The sequence below is a fragment of the Eulemur rufifrons genome, chromosome 4, assembly GCF_041146395.1.
Source record: "Eulemur rufifrons isolate Redbay chromosome 4, OSU_ERuf_1, whole genome shotgun sequence".
Lineage (NCBI taxonomy): Eukaryota > Metazoa > Chordata > Mammalia > Primates > Lemuridae > Eulemur > Eulemur rufifrons.
The window spans coordinates 84058850-84081937 of record NC_090986.1 but is presented as its reverse complement, the minus strand read 5'-3'; the positions used below and the strand labels follow the sequence as shown (position 1 = coordinate 84081937).

The window sequence follows — 23088 nt, the reverse complement described above, 5'->3', positions numbered from 1 at the left end:
AATTTCAGATGAAAATGTCCTCACCAGCCGGCTGGCCTCCGCAGACGTCTGCACCAAGGCCCCCCGACCCTGTGATTCCCGCTCACTCTCCGGGGACGCCCGACGTGCTCTGCGCTCGGGACGCGGGAGGCCGGCAGGGCAGGCTGAGGGGAGCCAGGAGCGGGGACAGGCCTGCGCCCCTCGGAAGTCGGGGTGGCAAGGGGCCAGGCCGTGTGGTCGGGGGGGACCGGAGGAGTCTGCAGCTGGGGACGCCGGCAGAGGCAGCAGGGCAGACGGCGCGGGGGGCTCAGGAGCCCGGTGGCTTTACTGATGTATCTCACAGAGCGAGGCCAGTTCACGTTCCGGGGGACCCTGATGCCACCCTCACCAGACCGGCTTCATTCAGTTCAACAGAGCTGAAAGCTCTTGGTGGCCACAGGGCTGGAGGTGCAGAAGGAGAGCCCTGTCCTCACCCCACTGTGTCCCCAACACCGACGCGGGGAGAGGCAGCGTCCCAGGTGCAAAGAGCCCGTCGGCGGCCGCGGCCACCAGCGTGGGACAGGCAGGCGGCGCCCAGGCCTCGCCCCCTCGCGCGGCCACGCTGACGCTCCCCGCCAAGCGGTGGGGAAGATGGTGCCGGGAGAGCTGGTATCATTCAGAAACGAGTAAGCCCACAGCTGTTTCCTAAAAATAAGCATGTTCACACCATTTCTCTGTCAATCTGCTTCAAACCACACACAACTTAGTTCAAAGCGTTTTCATTCATGTTAACGTGACCCCCAATTTGTGGGTGCCAACATAATCACACCTGGCGTTTTGCCCCTCTATCGCAAGTATTTTGGTCAAACTTAGGCTCTTAAAACCCGTATTTATAGAAAAACAGGTTTAAAGCATCTGTTATGTTGTACGCAATGAATAAGTTCAATTTTATCTGTCAAATAAAGAAATGAGTGCCCTTGAAAAAAATGACAAGGGACCTGCTGTGGTTTGATGCTTTTGTCTCCCAGGCGCGAGTCAGAACTCACCCCCCGGGCAGGACGGTGTCCCGGGCTCACGCACGGCTGGCGGGAGGGGCCCGCTGTCCCTGCCCTCCCAGGACACAGCGCTCCAGGCGCCTCTGAGAAGCAGAGAGACGGGGCCCCGACCTGCCGGCGCTGTGGGCTTGGACCTGCAGCCCCCAGAACTGTGAGACACAGATTCTGGTTCTCTATAAATCCCCCCGTTTCCAGTGTTCCGTTCCAGCAGCGCAGAGCGGACTCAGGCGCTGACCCTAGAGAAACCCGCTCACGGCCGGATCTGCGTCTGTGCGGTTCTCTAAAACGGGCACATAACAGCCAAAATACGCCTTTTAAACACCAAAAGTTAGAACTTGAGCTTTTCAAACAGTACGGTATTAATTTGGCCTCTTGCAGACTAGTATGGTAATATAGGAATCACCTTAATAAAAAAAATTGGCTGAGCTTTTATGCAAAGATTAACTCTACACAAAACTTAATAAAACAGATTTTCAATAAATTTCAATTAATTACACTCTGATCATCAATGATTTTTATCAAAGAATGCATACTCTTTGTGACCCAAAACCAAATATTTTAAGAGTGATTACACCTAATAGAAATTGACAGGAAAGTATTTTATTTAAAATAGTCAAAATAAAAGGCAAATAAGCATCTATATTTGTCTCATTTTAGAAAACATAGGCTTTAAGGATCAAAAGTAAGCTTCCAAACTCAATGCCAGAATTAAAATTTCATTTCACAGCAATGTTTATTTATTTATTTTATTTATTTATTTATTTATTTTTTTAATTTTGAAGGCTGGTCAAGTGGAGCAGTGGGAGTGGAGAAGGAACAAAGGAATCTGTAACTGGTTGTGATCAATTAGTTGTAAACACCACTGCACTCGGACCAACCCACAGCAATGTTTAATAACAAATATTCGACCAACGGATTACAATTCTAAAGCTGTACAATAAATTAAAAAAGCTTTCTCATTTTTCTTCTTTACCAAAAAAATCATGAACTAATGAATTAACAATAGAAAGTTAATAATAATTTTAGGAAAAAAGGCACATCCAGGCAAAATATTCAAGGCGATTTGTAAAATGCAGTGTCATAGTTCTACTGCGAAGGATGGGCTGACTACAAATAAATTACGCTGAAAAATTCTACAACATGACAGGAATATCCTGAAAAGCCATGAAAACACCATGTCTTTGCTAGTGTGTTCTTCTGTTCCCAAGGGCGTGCTCCCTGCCCCAGCGAGGTCCCCTCCCAGGGCCACTGCCATCTCCGCGCGGTCAGAGGCTCGACCGTCTCTCTGGTCGTGGCACACATTTCATGATCGCGGCTCTCCACAGCACCGGGGCGAGCAGGAGGCTGAGCGTGGTCACACTCAGGATAAGGAGGTACACCTGCAACACGGAACACAGCGCGGTCACACGGAGCGTCAGGAGGGACACCTGCAACAGGGAACACAGCGTGGTCACACTCAGGATAAGGAGGTACACCTGCAACACGGAACACAGCGCGGTCACACGGAGCGTCAGGAGGGACACCCGCAACAGGGAACACAGCGCGGTCACACTGAGCGTCAGGAGGGGACACCCGCAACAGGGAACACAGCGCGGTCACACTGAGCGTCAGAGGGGCACCTGCAACAGGGAACACAGCGCGGTCACACTGAGCGTCAGGAGGGGACACCTGCAACAGGGAACACAGCGTGGTCACACTGAGCGTCAGGAGGGACACCTGCAACAGGGAACACAGCGTGGTCACACTGAGCGTCAGGAGGGACACCTGCAACAGGGAACACAGCGCGGTCACACTGAGCGTCAGGAGGGGACACCTGCAACAGGGAACACAGCGCGGTCACACTGAGCGTCAGGAGGGACACCTGCAACAGGGAACACAGCGTGGTCACACTGAGCGTCAGGAGGGGACACCTGCAACAGGGAACACAGCGCAGTCACACTGAGCGTCAGGAGGGGACACCTGCAACAGGGAACACAGCGCGGTCACACTGAGCGTCAGGAGGGGACACCCGCAACAGGGAACACAGCGTGGTCATACTGAGCGTCAGGAGGGGACACCTGCAACAGGGAACACAGCGCGGTCACACTGAGCGTCAGGAGGGGACACCTGCAACAGGGAACACAGCGTGGTCACACTGAGCGTCAGGAGGGACACCTGCAACAGGGAACACAGCGCGGTCACACTGAGCGTCAGGAGGGGACACCTGCAACAGGGAACACAGCGCGGTCACACTGAGCGTCAGGAGGGACACCTGCAACAGGGAACACAGCGTGGTCACACTGAGCGTCAGGAGGGGACACCTGCAACAGGGAACACAGCGCGGTCACACTGAGCGTCAGGAGGGGACACCTGCAACAGGGAACACAGCGCGGTCACACTGAGCGTCAGGAGGGACACCTGCAACAGGGAACACAGCGTGGTCACACTGAGCGTCAGGAGGGACACCTGCAACAGGGAACACAGCGCGGTCACACTGAGCGTCAGGAGGGGACACCTGCAACAGGGAACACAGCGCGGTCACACTGAGCGTCAGGAGGGACACCTGCAACAGGGAACACAGCGTGGTCACACTGAGCGTCAGGAGGGGACACCTGCAACAGGGAACACAGCGCAGTCACACTGAGCGTCAGGAGGGGACACCTGCAACAGGGAACACAGCGCGGTCACACTGAGCGTCAGGAGGGGACACCCGCAACAGGGAACACAGCGTGGTCATACTGAGCGTCAGGAGGGGACACCTGCAACAGGGAACACAGCGCGGTCACACTGAGCGTCAGGAGGGGACACCTGCAACAGGGAACACAGCGTGGTCACACTGAGCGTCAGGAGGGACACCTGCAACAGGGAACACAGCGCGGTCACACTGAGCGTCAGGAGGGGACACCTGCAACAGGGAACACAGCGCGGTCACACTGAGCGTCAGGAGGGACACCTGCAACAGGGAACACAGCGTGGTCACACTGAGCGTCAGGAGGGGACACCTGCAACAGGGAACACAGCGCGGTCACACTGAGCGTCAGGAGGGGACACCTGCAACAGGGAACACAGCGGGTCACACTGAGCGTCAGGAGGGGACACCTGCAACAGGGAACACAGCGGGTCACACTGAGCGTCACGAGGGGCACCCGCAACAGGGAACACAGCGCGGTCACACTGAGCGTCAGGAGGGACACCTGCAACAGGGAACACAGCGGGTCACACTGAGCGTCAGGAGGGGACACCTGCAACAGGGAACACAGCGGGTCACACTGAGCGTCAGGAGGGGACACCTGCAACAGGGAACACAGCGGGTCACACTGAGCGTCACGAGGGGCACCCGCAACAGGGAACACAGCGCGGTCACACTGAGCGTCAGGAGGGGACACCTGCAACAGGGAACACAGCGCGGTCACACTGAGCGTCAGGAGGGGACACCTGCAACAGGGAACACAGCGGGTCACACTGAGCGTCAGGAGGGACACCCGCAACAGGGAACACAGCGGGTCACACTGAGCGTCAGGAGGGGACACCTGCAACAGGGAACACAGCGCGGTCACACTGAGCGTCAGGAGGGACACCTGCAACAGGGAACACAGCGCAGTCACACTGAGCGTCAGGAGGGGACACCTGCAACAGGGAACACAGCGCGGTCACACTGAGCGTCAGGAGGGGACACCTGCAACAGGGAACACAGCGCGGTCACACTGAGCGTCAGGAGGGGACACCTGCAACAGGGAACACAGCGTGGTCACACTGAGCGTCAGGAGGGGACACCTGCAACAGGGAACACAGCGCGGTCACACTGAGCGTCAGGAGGGGACACCTGCAACAGGGAACACAGCGCGGTCACACTGAGCGTCAGGAGGGACACCTGCAACAGGGAACACAGCGCGGTCACACTGAGCGTCAGGAGGGACACCTGCAACAGGGAACACAGCGCGGTCACACTGAGCGTCAGGAGGGACACCCGCAACAGGGAACACAGCGCGGTCATACTGAGCGTCAGGAGGGACACCCGCAACAGGGAACACAGCGCGGTCACACTGAGCGTCAGGAGGGACACCCGCAACAGGGAACACAGCGCGGTCACACTGAGCGTCAGGAGGGACACCTGCAACAGGGAACACAGCGCGGTCACACTGAGCGTCAGGAGGGACACCTGCAACAGGGAACACAGCGCGGTCACACTGAGCGTCAGGAGGGACACCTGCAACAGGGAACACAGCGCGGTCACACTGAGCGTCAGGAGGGGACACCTGCAACAGGGAACACAGCGGGTCACACTGAGCGTCAGGAGGGGACACCTGCAACAGGGAACACAGCGGGTCACACTGAGCGTCAGGAGGGACACCTGCAACAGGGAACACAGCGCGGTCATACTGAGCGTCAGGAGGGACACCTGCAACAGGGAACACAGCGGGTCACACTGAGCGTCAGGAGGGGACACCTGCAACAGGGAACACAGCGGGTCACACTGAGCGTCAGGAGGGACACCTGCAACAGGGAACACAGCGCGGTCACACTGAGCGTCAGGAGGGACACCTGCAACAGGGAACACAGCGGGTCACACTGAGCGTCAGGAGGGACACCTGCAACAGGGAACACAGCGCAGTCACACTGAGCGTCAGGAGGGACACCTGCAACAGGGAACACAGCGCGGTCACACTGAGCGTCAGGAGGGACACCTGCAACAGGGAACACAGCGCGGTCATACTGAGCGTCAGGAGGGACACCTGCAACAGGGAACACAGCGCGGTCACACTGAGCGTCAGGAGGGACACCTGCAACAGGGAACACAGCGCGGTCACACTGAGCGTCAGGAGGGACACCTGCAACAGGGAACACAGCGCGGTCACACTGAGCGTCAGGAGGGACACCTGCAACAGGGAACACAGCGTGGTCACACTGAGCGTCAGGAGGGACACCTGCAACAGGGAACACAGCGCAGTCACACTGAGCGTCAGGAGGGGACACCTGCAACAGGGAACACATCGCGGTCACACTGAGCGTCAGGAGGGACACCTGCAACAGGGAACACAGCGCGGTCACACTGAGCGTCAGGAGGGGACACCTGCAACAGGGAACACAGCGCGGTCACACTGAGCGTCAGGAGGGGACACCTGCAACAGGGAACACAGCGCGGTCACACTGAGCGTCAGGAGGGACACCTGCAACAGGGAACACAGCGCGGTCACACTGAGCGTCAGGAGGGACACCTGCAACAGGGAACACAGCGCGGTCACACTGAGCGTCAGGAGGGGACACCTGCAACAGGGAACACAGCGCGGTCACACTGAGCGTCAGGAGGGACACCTGCAACAGGGAACACAGCACGGTCACACTGAGCGTCAGGAGGGGACACCTGCAACAGGGAACACAGCGCGGTCACACTGAGCGTCAGGAGGGACACCTGCAACAGGGAACACAGCGCAGTCACACTGAGCGTCAGGAGGGGACACCTGCAACAGGGAACACAGCGCGGTCACACTGAGCGTCAGGAGGGACACCTGCAACAGGGAACACAGCGCGGTCACACTGAGCGTCAGGAGGGACACCTGCAACAGGGAACACAGCGCGGTCACACTGAGCGTCAGGAGGGACACCTGCAACAGGGAACACAGCGGGTCACACTGAGCGTCAGGAGGGACACCTGCAACAGGGAACACAGCGCGGTCACACTGAGCGTCAGGAGGGACACCTGCAACAGGGAACACAGCGCGGTCACACTGAGCGTCAGGAGGGACACCTGCAACAGGGAACACAGCGTGGTCACACTTAGCGTCAGGAGGGGACACCTGCAACAGGGAACACAGCGCGGTCACACTGAGCGTCAGGAGGGGGCACCTGCAACAGGGAACACAGCGCGGTCACACTGAGCGTCAGGAGGGGGCACCCGCAACAGGGAACACAGCGCGGTCACACTGAGCGTCAGGAGGGACACCCGCAACAGGGAACACAGCGCGGTCACACTGAGCGTCAGGAGGGACACCCGCAACAGGGAACACAGCGCGGTCACACTGAGCGTCAGGAGGGACACCTGCAACAGGGAACACAGCGCGGTCACACTGAGCGTCAGGAGGGACACCTGCAACAGGGAACACAGCGCGGTCACACTGAGCGTCAGGAGGGGACACCTGCAACAGGGAACACAGCGGGTCACACTGAGCGTCAGGAGGGACACCTGCAACAGGGAACACAGCGCGGTCACACTGAGCGTCAGGAGGGGACACCTGCAACAGGGAACACAGCGCGGTCACACTGAGCGTCAGGAGGGACACCTGCAACAGGGAACACAGCGCGGTCATACTGAGCGTCAGGAGGGACACCTGCAACAGGGAACACAGCGCGGTCACACTGAGCGTCAGGAGGGGACACCTGCAACAGGGAACACAGCGGGTCACACTGAGCGTCAGGAGGGACACCTGCAACAGGGAACACAGCGCGGTCACACTGAGCGTCAGGAGGGACACCTGCAACAGGGAACACAGCGCGGTCACACTGAGCGTCAGGAGGGACACCTGCAACAGGGAACACAGCGGGTCATACTGAGCGTCAGGAGGGGACACCTGCAACAGGGGACACAGCGCGGTCACACTGAGCGTCAGGAGGGACACCTGCAACAGGGAACACAGCGCGGTCACACTGAGCGTCAGGAGGGACACCTGCAACAGGGAACACAGCGCGGTCACACTGAGCGTCAGGAGGGACACCTGCAACAGGGAACACAGCGCAGTCACACTGAGCGTCAGGAGGGGACACCTGCAACAGGGAACACAGCGTGGTCACACTGAGCGTCAGGAGGGACACCTGCAACAGGGAACACAGCGCGGTCACACTGAGCGTCAGGAGGGGACACCTGCAACAGGGAACACAGCGCGGTCACACTGAGCGTCAGGAGGGGACACCTGCAACAGGGAACACAGCGCAGTCACACTGAGCGTCAGGAGGGGACACCCGCAACAGGGAACACAGCGCGGTCACACTGAGCGTCAGGAGGGACACCTGCAACAGGGAACACAGCGCGGTCACACTGAGCGTCAGGAGGGGACACCTGCGACAGGGAACACAGCGCGGTCACACTGAGCGTCAGGAGGGACACCTGCAACAGGGAACACAGCGCAGTCACACTGAGAGTGAGGAGGGACACCTGCAACAGGGAACACAGCGCGGTCACACTGAGCGTCAGGAGGGACACCTGCAACAGGGAACACAGCGCGGTCACACTGAGCGTCAGGAGGGACACCTGCAACAGGGGACACAGCGCGGTCACACTGAGCGTCAGGAGGGACACCTGCAACAGGGAACACAGCGGGTCACACTGAGCGTCAGGAGGGGACACCTGCAAAAGGGAACACAGCGCGGTCACACTGAGCGTCAGGAGGGACACCTGCAACAGGGAACACAGCGGGTCACACTGAGCGTCAGGAGGGACACCTGCAACAGGGAACACAGCGGGTCACACTGAGCGTCAGGAGGGACACCTGCAACAGGGAACACAGCGCGGTCACACTGAGCGTCAGGAGGGACACCTGCAACAGGGAACACAGCGCGGTCACACTGAGCGTCAGTAGGGGACACCTGCAACAGGGAACACAGCGCGGTCACACTGAGCGTCAGGAGGGACACCTGCAACAGGGAACACAGCGCGGTCACACTGAGCGTCAGGAGGGACACCTGCAACAGGGAACACAGCGCGGTCACACTGAGCGTCAGGAGGGACACCTGCAACAGGGAACACAGCGCGGTCACACTGAGCGTCAGGAGGGGACACCTGCAACAGGGAACACAGCGCGGTCACACTGAGCGTCAGGAGGGGACACCTGCAACAGGGAACACAGCGCGGTCACACTGAGCGTCAGGAGGGACACCTGCAACAGGGAACACAGCGCGGTCACACTGAGCGTCAGGAGGGACACCTGCAACAGGGAACACAGCGGGTCACACTGAGCGTCAGGAGGGGACACCCGCAACAGGGAACACAGCGCGGTCACACTGAGCGTCAGGAGGGGACACCCGCAACAGGGAACACAGCGCGGTCACACTGAGCGTCAGGAGGGGACACCTGCAACAGGGAACACAGCGCGGTCACACTGAGCGTCAGGAGGGACACCCGCAACAGGGAACACAGCGCGGTCACACTGAGCGTCAGGAGGGACACCCGCAACAGGGAACACAGCGCGGTCACACTGAGCGTCAGGAGGGACACCTGCAACAGGGAACACAGCGCGGTCACACTGAGCGTCAGGAGGGACACCCGCAACAGGGAACACAGCGCGGTCACACTGAGCGTCAGGAGGGACACCTGCAACAGGGAACACAGCGCGGTCATACTGAGCGTCAGGAGGGACACCTGCAACAGGGAACACAGCGCGGTCACACTGAGCGTCAGGAGGGACACCTGCAACAGGGAACACAGCGGGTCACACTGAGCGTCAGGAGGGACACCCGCAACAGGGAACACAGCGCGGTCACACTGAGCATCAGGAGGGGACACCCGCAAACCAGAGGTTCAGTGCTACGTCTCTAGGGCACATCAGAGCAGAGCCACAGGGGGATGGCATTTGGATGTGGCACGGACTGACGTGGGACAGTCACTGGACGGGCGTGGCCAGTCCCGAGGAGTCGCAGGGTAACGTCCCGCAGGGCAGCGTCCCGCAGGCCGACCCTGGAGTGGCGCGGCCACGCGGACAGGCCCTCACAGAGCCCCGCGGGCAGACGGGGGCCCGGTCTCAGGTGCAGCCTGCACCCGAGTCCACTTGAGCGGGGACGCCCGCCGCGCTTCAGCACTGAGCCTGCTCCGTCCTCCTCGCGTACAAAGCACACAGGGGCCACCATTCAATGTTGTGCGCTCAGTGGCATTTCACGGTGTGTTCTTTGTAACAGGAGCTTTTATAAAGCACTCAGCCCACATCTGCGTTTCATGTCTTAGATGTTATTAATATATAAGTTAGCAGTTTAGCTTTAAAAAATTAGTTTTCTAGTGTTACAGCTCTTTTAGAATTTGTCTAGCAGGTTTTCCGGTCTTTACCGGAAAACCCCAACCAAAAAAAGTAATAAAAAAAAAAAAATTAGTTTTCTTTCCACGGGAAATACTAGCATCAGAGTGCCTTAATTATAATGCTTGTAGAAGGCCATTGTGACAGCTCAGGCAGCCTACCTGGGAACGTCACCCACAGAGCTCCCCGTCCCGTGGGAGCAGAGAGCCGTGCGGCCTGCCACGGGTCCACCATGTGCCTGCCACGGACAGAGACTGGCACCAGGCTGGGCTCTGCGCTGACGGGGCCTGGATGAGCCGCCGCCTCCTGGACCTGGACCTGGACCTGGACCTCGAGTGCACGGCGCTGGGCCCCGGCCGACCCCATGGGGCGACCCCCGCGGCGGTCGTGGTCACGCAGGGCAGCGTGCGGGCACTCACCTCCCGGGAGATGATGCCGGCCCTCCGCGCGCGGCTCCCCAGCACGAAGGAGAACTCGCTGACCTGGGCGAGCCCGGCAGACACGATCCACCTGATGTGCCGGCTGCTCTGCGGCAGGACGAGGGACAAGACCAGCGCTGCCAAAACAAACTGCGAGAGCGGTTACCGCGTCGGCGGGGGCACAAGCCCGGACACAATTACATGCACAAACAGCAAACCCAGAGGGGAAATATCGAAATGCCACGACAGTGCTTGAATAACCTATAGAGTAAGCACACACGCACACCGGCACTTCAAATGCCCAGAAGGCACCAAATGGTGCAAAATACCTTAAATATCCACACAGAAGGCAGCAAAATCAGGATTTGGTTCACTAGCAGAAAACAAGCCTTTATCCCAAACTAAACTAATAGTATTAAATATTATGTAGCATCCAAGATGGAAATTAAAAAAAAATAATACAGAGAGACGCATGTCTCTGGGGTCAGCAGCCCAGAGCTGGTGGGGGACACCCCAACAATTGTCAGAGATTCTGACTCCTTAAAATGGAAATATGTTAAGTCAAGTTTTGCAACCAGAAAGCCAGATGGCTGCCGAACAGGTAATCACACCTTAAATGTTAACGCAGGCGACTCGATAACCGGAGGTCGTCGAGAAGAGACAGATGGAAATCGCCCGTGCAGGTCTCAGGCCTCTAAAACCCACACGGGCATCTGCCACAGGGGGAGGGCGTCTGCCGCAAGGGTCAACATTACAGCCCAAGGACCCATCTTGAGGATCTAGAAAGGAGTTCCTCCCTTCCCAGCTTTTGGGAAGTCCCAATTTTCAACGTCCGCAATTCCGAGACAAGGGATCACACGGACAAACCGTCCCCCTAGAGCCTGACCCGAACCTGCCTCCTCACAGCGGTCGAGCCGCCGCGCAAGAGCCTCGTCCGAGTGGTGGGCAGGAGGCGGCTGCGCGAGGCAAAGCCCCGACAGACAGGCCCCCCAGAGGCAGGGCGGGGCTGGCTCCCCACGGTGACACAGCCGCTGGCTGGAAATCAGCCCCGGGAAGGAGGCTGTGCCCTGCGGCCCAGGAGACCAGAGGACCGTGGACTTTACCCGGCCGCGTTACCTTCATGAGCACCACTGACAGGGTGAGGAACACCAACACCGTGAGCTCGTACACCACGAACGTGGGGAAAACGTGGAGCCCTGTTGGAAACAGGTCAGACAGGTTACTCACGCCCACGGGAACACGCTGCCGCCAGCTCACACTCACCTCCAGACAGCTACCACCTAAGTGCGCACGAAACCTGTTGCAATAAAAGAACTAAACGCCTGGAATCCCAGCACTCTGGGAGGATCGCTGGAGCTCAGGAGTTTGAGACCAGCCTGAGCAAGAGCGAGACCCCGTCTCTACCAAAAATAGAAAAATTAGCCGGGCTTGGTGGTGCCTGTAGTCCCAGCTACTTGGGAGGCTGAGGCAGGAGGATCACTTCAGCTCAGGAGTCTGAGGCTGCAGAGAGCTACGATGACGTCACTGCACTCTACCCAGGGTGACAAAGCGAGACTGTGTCTCAAAAAACAGTCCTAAATTCTCGCAAGTGTACTCGGAAAAGCACCAGCACACGCAGCGAACCCGTCGGTCCCGGGTGGTCCCAGCCACCACCCTCCAGCAGGCCACGCAGAGGGCACGACCGGGTGCCGGGGAGGCGCTCGGCCGGGTCCCTTCACGGCAGGGTTCGAGCCAAGATGCAAACGCGCCCCGAGCCTGTCTGTACAGCCCGTCAGCGCCGGGAGCCACGCTCAGGGGACGTCTGTGGCCAACACTCCTTTCCCTGTTTTGTTTGGCTCACACGTTTGCAAACACAACAGGGAACGATTTCCCTGAATATTTTTTCTCTCTCTGCTCTCGAGGCTCCTCCCGGGGCCTCACGCGCTCACTGGGAAACCACACGAGGACACGCAGGGCGGCCACTCGGGCCCTCTGTCCGCCCAGCGGCAGGACGTTTCCTGAGAAGAGCAAGTCCAAGAATCACGGGTGTTCGGGGGGCTGAGCACGAGCGAGGGTGGAAGCTGATTCACAGAGGTGAGGACGGAAAACTCCAACTGGAGAAAGACGGACCATCCAGGCCCGGGGGCCTGAGAACAGCAGACTCACCCCAGCAAGGCCGCCCCGGGGCGCTCAGTGTGCCACTCTCAAAGGTCCCGAACAAAGAGGGGACTAACAGCAGCAGGCAAAGGGGCAGACAACGTCCGATTCTCCTGGCAACACTTCCCGATAGAAACACTCGGGCAAGGCGGGAGCGGAGCATCGTCACGGCACTCAGAGGAAAACCTGCCGTCCGAGGACACTGGACCCAGAAAAATGATCCCTCAAATGTGAAGGAAAGACAAGTCTTTCCCCGACAGATAAAGCTGAGAGAATTCGCCACCACCGGGCCTGGGCTGCAAGAAATGCTCAAGGGAGTTCTTCAATCTCAAAGCAAAAAACACTGACGTGCAAAAAGAAAACTTTTCAAGGTATAAAACCCCCTATAAAAGTACGTGGACAAACCTAGAAAACTCTGTTACCATAATTATTATTATGTGCAATCCACCTATAACTCTAGTAAAAGACAAATCTATCCAAAAAAAATAGATACAGCCACCTGCTAAGACACAGGTAATATAAAGACATGTAAGTTGAGACAACCAAGAGTCAAGATATGGAGGGTGTGGACTTAGAGTACAGAATTTTTGTGGGGGTTTTTGCTTTTGTTTGTTTCTATTCTTTTATTTGTGATCTAAAATAAGCTATCATCTCTTTAAATAACTTGTTTTATCTATACAATGCTTTTTGTAAGCAAAAACATGGTCATGGTAACCACAGCGCAAAAACCCATAATAGATTCATTAAAAATAAAAAGCAACAAATTAAAACATACTACCTGAGAAAATCACTTAACCACAAAGGAAGCCAGGAAGAAAGACAGAGAAGAGTGTCAAAGTAACCAGAAACAAGCAACAAAACAGCAGCAATGAGTCCTTCCTTATCAATAACAGCACAAGGCAAATGGACTCAATTCTCCGATTAGAAGACACAGAGTGGCTGACGGATAAAGAAACGAGACCCAGCCATGTGCTGCCTTCAAGGAACCCACTTTACCTACAAAGACACACGGAGACGGAAAGTGAAGGGGTGAGCGTGGAAACATATTCCTTGCAAGTTGAAACCAAAAAAGAGCAGGTGCAGCTGTACTTAGATAAGACACTATACATCAAGGACATAAAAATAGGTACGGAAGGTCACTGTATAATGAGAAAGGGGTCAACTTAGCAAGAAGATGCAACAATTTTAAGTATCTATACACTCAACAGCACTCAAGTATATAAAGCAAACATAAAGAGATTGATCATAATACAGTAAGACCAGGGGACTTTGACACCCTGATCAACTCGGGATGCACACCACTAATCCGTGGGCTCGAGGGCCTCTTTTCCCTCTTTTAAAATAAGATTTCTGGCCGGGCGCGGTGGCTCACGCCTGTAATCCCAGCACTCTGGGAGGCTGAGGCAGGTGGATCGCTCGAGGTCAGGAATTCGAAACCAGCCTGAGCAAGAGCGAGACCCCGTCTCTACTAAAAATAGAAAGAAATTATATGGACAACTAAAAATATATATGGAAAAACTTAGCCGGGCATGGTGGCGCATGCCTGTAGTCCCAGCTACTTGGGAGGCTGAGGCAGGAGGATCGCTTGAGCCCAGGAGTTGGAGGTTGCTGTGAGCGAGGCTGACGCCACGGCACTCACTCTAGCCCGGGCAACAGAGCGAGACCCTGTCTCCAAGAAAAATAAATAAATAAAAATAAAATAAAACAAGATTTCTCCTCACACCCTAGAAAAACATACAACAGTTTCTGGCCACTAACAATCCAAATTGAGATGCATGGCTTATATTTAATTTTTCAAGTAACTGCACAAAACACAAGCACACACAGACACAGCACAGACCTCATCTGCAAGCACTCGACAAACACGACTGTAACGTAAAGAAGAAAGACGACCTATTGACGCGAAGAAGACGATGGCCAGGAAGTCACGGATGGGCTCGATGCAGGAGGTGATCTCCTCGGTGGCCATGTGGCCCTGGGAAGAGACGAGCGCTCCAGCCAGGAAACAGCCCAGCTCCATGGACACGTCCAGCAGCTCTGTGACCTGAGGGAGGGAGGCCGAATGTCACACGAGGACACGCACAGGTGACCTGGGACCCCGCAGGACCACGGGCCCCGAGGCAGACAGTGGAGCGTGGCCATGTGGCCCGTGTCGGCCAGCACGGCCGGAGGAGGGGCCCGCGGGAGGACACGGCCACGGAAGGTGCCACACGGGGACGAAAACGCTGCTTTGAAATATCAGAGACATCCGTGTGGACTGCCGTGAGACTGTGCAGTAGGAGCCTTTCCCAAACTTACTCCCCGCATGTGGGATGCACGTTCTCCGCCTGGACTCAACCAGCAGCCTAGGGTGACCCAGACAACATCGCCCCTCCCACCCCAAACCACTGAGGGCGCAGAGCCAGGCGCCCCTGGGGTGACACGAACCAGAGAACGCACCGGCAAACCCAGAAACGGCGGATCCAGTAACACACGTGTGCAGCCGGGCCAGAGGGGAGGACAGACGTGACCCACGGGTTTCCACCAGGTTGGCTCACCCAAGGCTGCGGACACGTCCCTAGCGAGGCTCTCGGACACAACACAACTCGAAAGATGGTTTGCATTCCAAGAAAAGAAAACCACAGACGAGAACAATAACAAACAGAAAACGAACTTTTAAAAAAAGGCCATTCACAATAGCATCAAAAAACATGAATCCCGAGAAGTCAATGCAGCCGAAGTGCAGAAGCTCGACGCCAGCACGACGACTCACTGCAGAGAAGCAGGAACGGCCGGAACCAGCCGAGGGACGGCCGACACCACGTGGGGCCACGCTCCCTCCGCGGGGCCATGAGACGCCCCACACGCGGACGCCAACACGCTGCATCTAACGACTCGCAGACTCGGGCAGGAGCATGCGTCCGGCCGAGGCCGCCCTGACACGGGACACGGCTGGGCCTGAACACAACCAGGGATCAGCCACGGGGCGTGTCGGGGCGTGTCGGGGCGTGTCAGGGCGTGTCGGGGCGTGTCGGGGCGTGTCAGGGCGTGTCGGGGCAGGTGAGCAGAGGGGCAGAACGCAGAGCCAGAAACACACACACCACACATGCGTAGACACCACTCATGAAGCACACACATGCATGCGTGCCTCACACACATGTGCACGTAGCGCACACACGCATGTGCACACACGGCTGCTTGGTTTCTAGCACATGGCGTTCAGCACTGCAGGGGAAAGAGCTCCCGTCCACCACCGCACGCTGGACGCGACAGCCACGTCCACGCGGACCGTGGGTCTGAACCAGAGGGTGGAGCGACGAGCTTTGAGGTGACGTCGCGGAGCTCCAGGGCACAAAGATCTTCCGGCAGAACACAGAAAGCGCTGACCACAGCCAGGACAATCGGTAACGGGGTCACACTCAAGTTGAGAACTTCTGTTCGCCACACGACGCCGCTGAGAGCGAAAGGCGAGCCCCGAGCTAGGAGGCGCGGGCGCGGACGCGTGTGGCGTGCACAGCAGTGGGCACGGACGGCAGTGGGCACTGGCACCTCTCCACTGCGGACAAACGCCGAGGACGGTCGAGTCAAAGAGCCGGGCACAAACAGCCACACGTGCACACGCCACTTCCACAGAAGGTCCAGGAGCAGCAAGGCCGCAGGGATAGGCCGCAGACCCGAGGTCACGAGGGACGGAGGGGAGGACTGGGGGGGTACGGGCTTTCTTGCAGGTGACAGAAATGCTCTGTGACTGGGCACAGCGCTGTGAACATGCTCAACACCGCCAAGCTGCACACTTTAAAATGCTGAAATGAATTTTATTGTATGTGAATTTCACCTCAGTAAAAAAAATGACAAAAAATTTGCCAGAATATAAATAAAGAATCCTTACAAATGAGTAAGAAAATCGCCATCTTATAGAAAATGGCCTGAAGACTTTAACAGGCACGTCCAAGGAGGACCCCAGATGGCCGTGAACCAGGGAGACGAAGGCCAGCCCCGAGCACCACACTCCCAGGAGCCAGGCGGGCGAGGGGCTCTCACCAGGTGTGCGTCGGCTGGCGCTCTGGACACACCGGGCAGTTCCCGCAGTCCAGCACCTGTGCCCTGCCCAGCCACTCCGCCTCAGACACACCATGCTTACACCAGAGACACAACCACGCTTCAAACACAAGTGTGAGAATGTGCCGAGGCTTTATCAACAGCCCCACGTGTGCACAAGCCCCACGTGTGCACAAGCCCCACGTGTGCACAGTCCCACGTGCACAAGCCCCGTGTGTACACAGCCCCGCGTGCGCACAAGCCCCGCGTGTACACAGCCCCACGTGTGCACAAGCCCCGCGTGTACGCAGCCCCGCGTGTGCACAAGCCCCGCGTGTACCCAGCCCCTCGTGTGCACAAGCCCCGCGTGTACCCAGCCCCTCGTGTGCACAAGCCCCGCGTGTACCCAGCCCCTCGTGTGCACAAGCCCCGCGTGTACTCAGCCCCTCGTGTGCACAAGCCCCGCGTGTACCCAGCCCCTCGTGTGCACAAGCCCCACGTGTACACAGCCCTGCGTGCACACAAGCCCTGGCACCCACAGTGGAAGATAAACCGTGACAGACGCACGGAGTGGGAGGGAACCGGGACGCGGTCACACGAGGCAGGACGGGGAGCACCAGTGGGGAGAGAAATTTCAGCTTGTGGAGCCGCTTGGGAGGAGTGTGGAAGCCGTCCAGATAAGATAGATTTGTTGGAAGTTATTTTCGAAGGGAAAAACACTCTGAATGGATAAAGCCGGGTGAAAATTTCAATGAGTCCCATTCGTAAAACAGAGTCACTAGGAGCAGCTCTGGGCAGAAGCGAATCGGGGTCTCCTCCCAACGTTGTAAAATACCACAGCAAATTAAACCATATACAGAAAATAATTTTTAATTTACTTCCTTAATTGAAACTTTTTGAGATAATCATCCATCCAGGTGCAGTTTCAAGACACACCACAGGACTCTCCTGCGCCCTTGACTTCACTTCCCCAAGGGAGACAATCGGCCAATGACAGGCAGAGCCGCAGCCAGGACCCCGGCAGGGACAGCGTGAGGACGCAGCACATGTCCCCACCCACCCCTCCATCTCCCGGCCACCACTCACTGTCCCTCAGCTTCTGAATTCCATCGTGTCATGAACGGAGCCCCACAGGCCGCAGCCTCAGGGCGCCCGTCCGAGACCACTGGGGCGCCACGTGGCTTCACTGTGGCGGGTGTCCCGTCCCACAGTGCAGGGCGCTGTGGTTTGACCTTCACCCACTGAAGGGTATTGAGACCGTTTCTGGCTGATACTAATAAAGGTGTGAAGTGAGTTCATTTCTCTGGGATAAACGTCCAGGAGGGCAGCTGCTGGGCTGTGTGAAAAAGTGCATGGTGACGTCACCACTTCGACCGTCCCTGGGTGTCCGAGGGCATTTCCTGCTCCCGGGAACAGCCTGTCCTCCCCGCCGGAGCAGCTGCTTCCCGCAGCGAACCTCTCCAAGCCAGGCACGCACGGCAACAGAAGCTGCACCGACAACTGGCTATCATCAAACAACCAAAAATTATTTTCAAAACATAAGCTTACATTTCAGTTGCAAAGCTCTTTGAAAGTTTAAGACAGAGTAACACGGCTTGAGGGTGGTGTTTATACGGCGTTTATGAGCGCAGATGTGTGTTCAGTGCAGCACACACAGGTCACACGTTAGCAAAGGGCGTAAGAGCACGAGTCGAGCAGACCGGCGGGCAGAGCTGGCTGTGCCGCGTGTGGCGGGCAGCCTGGTGACTGTGCCGGACGCTGAAAACACCAGCCGGTGTTTCAAATGCTTTAACCACTACTAAAACGAAAGATCAAGAACTGCTCACAAGCTTCCAGTGAAACCGACCATAATCAGATTACACAAATGACACAATCTGAGAATTACCGTCAACATCAGAAAGATGAGGGCGGACATCCCCAGGATGAGGATCTCCTTGCTCCCCTTGCTCTCCGCGTGCAGCCGTCGGTAGTACGGGCCCACGAGGAAGGTCTTCACGGCCAGACACAGGAGCAGGACGGCGGCCAGCGACAGCAGCGTGCGGCCGGCCAGCACCAGCACTCGCAGGACGGCCACGGCCACGCTGGGGGCGAGAGACAGACACGGCGCGTCACTTCCACAGCCGTCTTCTCTAAAACGCAATAAAGTGACTTTCACTGTTTTCTTTAACATGTTACAAAATAAATTACCTAAATCATACACATTTTTATTTTCAAATGCTAAAATAAAACCCATGAGTCATACTAATTTCGGAAATTAAGTTCCTGAATCAAACACAGAAGGTGACTGCTTTGTGATGGATACTTTGGAGCAAGCACGTTTTCGCGATGTGAAAATGACCCCTGGCAGCCTTCACGTGAGGGTGGACGCTGGGGGAGAAAGCTCCTCCCCAGGATCCCCCACGACGCTCCTCGAGAGGCCACGTCACCCTCGCAGCCGTGCGGCAGTGCCAACACGCAGCCTGACCACGGGACTCCAACGCCCTGAGCAGGATGTTCCTCCTCGCGAGCCAGGAGCCCCGTGGCCACGTCCAGCCCAGCTGATCTTCCTGTACGAGGGACGCTTTCCGAGGGGTGGGGGAGCTGATCTTACTGTACGAGGGACGCTGTCCGAGGGGTGGGGGAGCTGATCTTACTGTACGAGGGACACTGTCCGAGGGGTGGGGGGAGCTGATCTGACTGTACGAGGACGCTGTCCGAGGGGTGGGGGGAGCTGATCTTACTGTACGAGGGACACTGTCGGAGGGGTGGGGGAGCTGATCTTACTGTATGAGGGACACTGTCCGAGGGGTGGGGGAGCTGATCTTACTGTACGAGGGACGCTGTCCGAGGGGGTGGGGGGAGCTGATCTTACTGTACGAGGGACACTGTCCGAGGGGGTGGGGGGAGCTGATCTTACTGTATGAGGGACACTGTCCGAGGGGTGGGGGGAGCTGATCTTACTGTACGAGGGACGCTGTCCGAGGGGTGGGGGAGCTGATCTCACTGTACGAGGACACTGTCCGAGGGGTGGGGGAGCTGATCTTACTGTACGAGGGACGCTGTCCGAGGGGTGGGGGAGCTGATCTCACTGTACGAGGACACTGTCCGAGGGGTGGGGGGAGCTGATCTTACTGTACGAGGGACACTGTCCGAGGGGGTGGGGGGAGCTGATCTTACTGTACGAGGGACGCTGTCCAAGGGGGTGGGGGGAGCTGGTCTTACTGTACGAGGGACGCTGTCCGAGGGGGTGGGGGGAGCTGATCTCACTGTACGAGGGACACTGTCCGAGGGGGTGGGGGGAGCTGATCTTACTGTACGAGGGACACTGTCCGAGGGGTGGGGGAGCTGATCTTACTGTACGAGGACGCTGTCCAAGGGGGTGGGGGGAGCTGATCTTACTGTACGAGGGACACTGTCCGAGGGGTGGGGGGGCTGATCTCACTGTACGAGGGACACTGTCCGAGGGGTGGGGAGCTGATCTTACTGTACGAGGGACACTGTCCGAGGGGGTGGGGGAGCTGATCTCACTGTACGAGGGACGCTGTCCGAGGGGTGGGGGGGCTGATCTCACTGTACGAGGGACGCTGTCCGAGGGGTGGGGGGAGCTGATCTTACTGTACGAGGGACGCTGTCCGAGGGGTGGGGAGCTGATCTTACTGTAGGAGGGACGCTGTCCGAGGGGGTGGGGGAGCTGATCTTACTGTACGAGGGACGCTGTCCGAGGGGTGGGGGGGCTGATCTTACTGTACGAGGGACGCTGTCCGAGGGGTGGGGGGAGCTGATCTTACTGTACGAGGGACACTGTCCGAGGGGTGGGGGAGCTGATCTTACTGTACGAGGGACGCTGTCCGAGGGGTGGGGGGGCTGATCTTACTGTACGAGGGACGCTGTCCGAGGGGGTGGGGGAGCTGATCTTACTGTACGAGGGACACTGTCGGAGGGGTGGGGGAGCTGATCTTACTGTATGAGGGACACTGTCCGAGGGGTGGGGGAGCTGATCTCACTGTACGAGGGACGCTGTCCGAGGGGTGGGGGGAGCTGATCTTACTGTACGAGGGACGCTGTCCGAGGGGGTGGGGGGAGCTGATCTTACTGTACGAGGGACGCTGTCCGAGGGGTGGGGGGAGCTGATCTTACTGTATGAGGGACACTGTCCGAGGGGTGGGGGGAGCTGATCTTACTGTACGAGGGACGCTGTCCGAGGGGTGGGGGAGCTGATCTCACTGTACGAGGACACTGTCCGAGGGGTGGGGGAGCTGATCTTACTGTACGAGGGACGCTGTCCGAGGGGTGGGGGAGCTGATCTCACTGTACGAGGACACTGTCCGAGGGGTGGGGGGAGCTGATCTTACTGTACGAGGGACACTGTCCGAGGGGGTGGGGGGAGCTGATCTTACTGTACGAGGGACGCTGTCCAAGGGGGTGGGGGGAGCTGATCTCACTGTACGAGGGACACTGTCCGAGGGGGTGGGGGGAGCTGATCTTACTGTACGAGGGACACTGTCCGAGGGGTGGGGGGGCTGATCTTACTGTACGAGAGACGCTGTCCGAGGGGTGGGGGGAGCTGATCTTACTGTACGAGGGACACTGTCCGAGGGGTGGGGGGAGCTGATCTTACTGTACGAGGGACACTGTCCGAGGGGTGGGGGAGCTGATCTTACTGTACGAGGGACACTGTCCGAGGGGTGGGGGAGCTGATCTTACTGTACGAGGGACACTGTCCGAGGGGTGGGGGGGCTGATCTTACTGTACGAGGGACGCTGTCCGAGGGGGTGGGGGGAGCTGATCTTACTGTACGAGGGACGCTGTCCGAGGGGGTGGGGGAGCTGATCTTACTGTACGAGGGACACTGTCCGAGGGGTGGGGGAGCTGATCTTACTGTACGAGGGACACTGTCCGAGGGGTGGGGGGGCTGATCTTACTGTACGAGGGACGCTGTCCGGGGGGTGGGGGAGCTGATCTTACTGTACGAGGGACACTGTCCGAGGGGTGGGGGAGCTGATCTTACTGTACGAGGGACACTGTCCGAGGGGTGGGGGAGCTGATCTTACTGTACGAGGGACACTGTCCGAGGGGTGGGGGAGCTGATCTTACTGTACGAGGGACGCTGTCCGGGGGGTGGGGGAGCTGATCTTACTGTACGAGGGACACTGTCCGAGGGGTGGGGGGGCTGATCTTACTGTACGAGGGACGCTGTCCGAGGGGTGGGGGAGCTGATCTTACTGTACGAGGGACACTGTCCGAGGGGTGGGGGGGCTGATCTTACTGTACGAGGGACGCTGTCCGGGGGGTGGGGGGAGCTGATCTTACTGTACGAGGGACGCTGTCCGAGGGGTGGGGGAGCTGATCTTACTGTACGAGGGACACTGTCCGAGGGGTGGGGGGGCTGATCTTACTGTACGAGGGACGCTGTCCGGGGGGTGGGGGGAGCTGATCTTACTGTACGAGGGACGCTGTCCGAGGGGTGGGGGGAGCTGATCTTACTGTACGAGGGACGCTGTCCGAGGGGGTGGGGGAGCTGATCTCACTGTACGAGGGACGCTGTCCAAGGGGGTGGGGGGAGCTGATCTTACTGTACGAGGGACGCTGTCCGAGGGGGTGGGGGAGCTGATCTTACTGTACGAGGGACGCTGTCCGAGGGGTGGGGGGAGCTGATCTTACTGTACGAGGGACGCTGTCCGAGGGGTGGGGGGAGCTGATCTTACTGTACGAGGGACGCTGTCCAAGGGGGTGGGGGGAGCTGATCTTACTGTACGAGGGACGCTGTCCGAGGGGGTGGGGGAGCTGATCTTACTGTACGAGGGACGCTGTCCGAGGGGTGGGGGGAGCTGATCTTACTGTACGAGGGACGCTGTCCGAGGGGTGGGGGGAGCTGATCTTACTGTACGAGGGACGCTGTCCGAGGGGGTGGGGGAGCTGATCTTACTGTACGAGGGACGCTGTCCGAGGGGTGGGGGGAGCTGATCTTACTGTACGAGGGACGCTGTCCGAGGGGTGGGGGGAGCTGATCTTACTGTACGAGGGACGCTGTCCGAGGGGTGGGGGGAGCTGATCTTACTGTACGAGGGACGCTGTCCGAGGGGGTGGGGGAGCTGATCTTACTGTACGAGGGACGCTGTCCGAGGGGTGGGGGGAGCTGATCTTACTGTACGAGGGACGCTGTCCGAGGGGTGGGGGGAGCTGATCTTACTGTACGAGGGACGCTGTCCGAGGGGGTGGGGGGAGCTGATCTCACTGTACGAGGGACGCTGTCCAAGGGGGTGGGGGGAGCTGATCTTACTGTACGAGGGACGCTGTCCGAGGGGGTGGGGGAGCTGATCTTACTGTACGAGGGACGCTGTCCGAGGGGTGGGGGGAGCTGATCTTACTGTACGAGGGACGCTGTCCGAGGGGTGGGGGGAGCTGATCTTACTGTACGAGGGACGCTGTCCAAGGGGGTGGGGGGGCTGATCTTACTGTACGAGGGACGCTGTCCGAGGGGTGGGGGAGCTGATCTTACTGTACGAGGGACGCTGTCCGAGGGGGTGGGGGGAGCTGATCTTACTGTAC

The 23088-nt window shown here is 58.2% G+C and overlaps 1 protein-coding gene and 1 non-coding gene across 5 annotated transcripts in view; one reads left to right on the top strand and one right to left on the bottom strand.

The window, feature by feature from the left end:
• Positions 1-2221: 2221 nt before the first annotated feature.
• The window catches only part of TMCO3 (transmembrane and coiled-coil domains 3), a 56083-nt gene continuing 35216 nt past the window's right edge, over positions 2222-23088 (bottom strand). For 3 of the 4 annotated variants that reach the window (XM_069467808.1, XM_069467806.1, XM_069467807.1), the window contains exons 9-13: positions 18446-18641; positions 14437-14587; positions 11524-11603; positions 10408-10557; positions 2222-2488 (exon numbers count right to left, since the gene is read on the bottom strand). In XM_069467808.1, the coding sequence (XP_069323909.1) occupies positions 2279-2488; positions 10408-10557; positions 11524-11603; positions 14437-14587; positions 18446-18641 (787 nt within the window). In that variant the 3' untranslated portion in view covers positions 2222-2278. The remainder of the gene's footprint in view (positions 2489-10407; positions 10558-11523; positions 11604-14436; positions 14588-18445; positions 18642-23088) is intronic. The other variant, XM_069467810.1, reaches the window with a different exon arrangement.
• LOC138383084 (U7 small nuclear RNA) lies at positions 9971-10032 on the top strand. The gene has a single exon (XR_011233532.1). It is a non-coding gene; the product is annotated as a U7 small nuclear RNA (small nuclear RNA).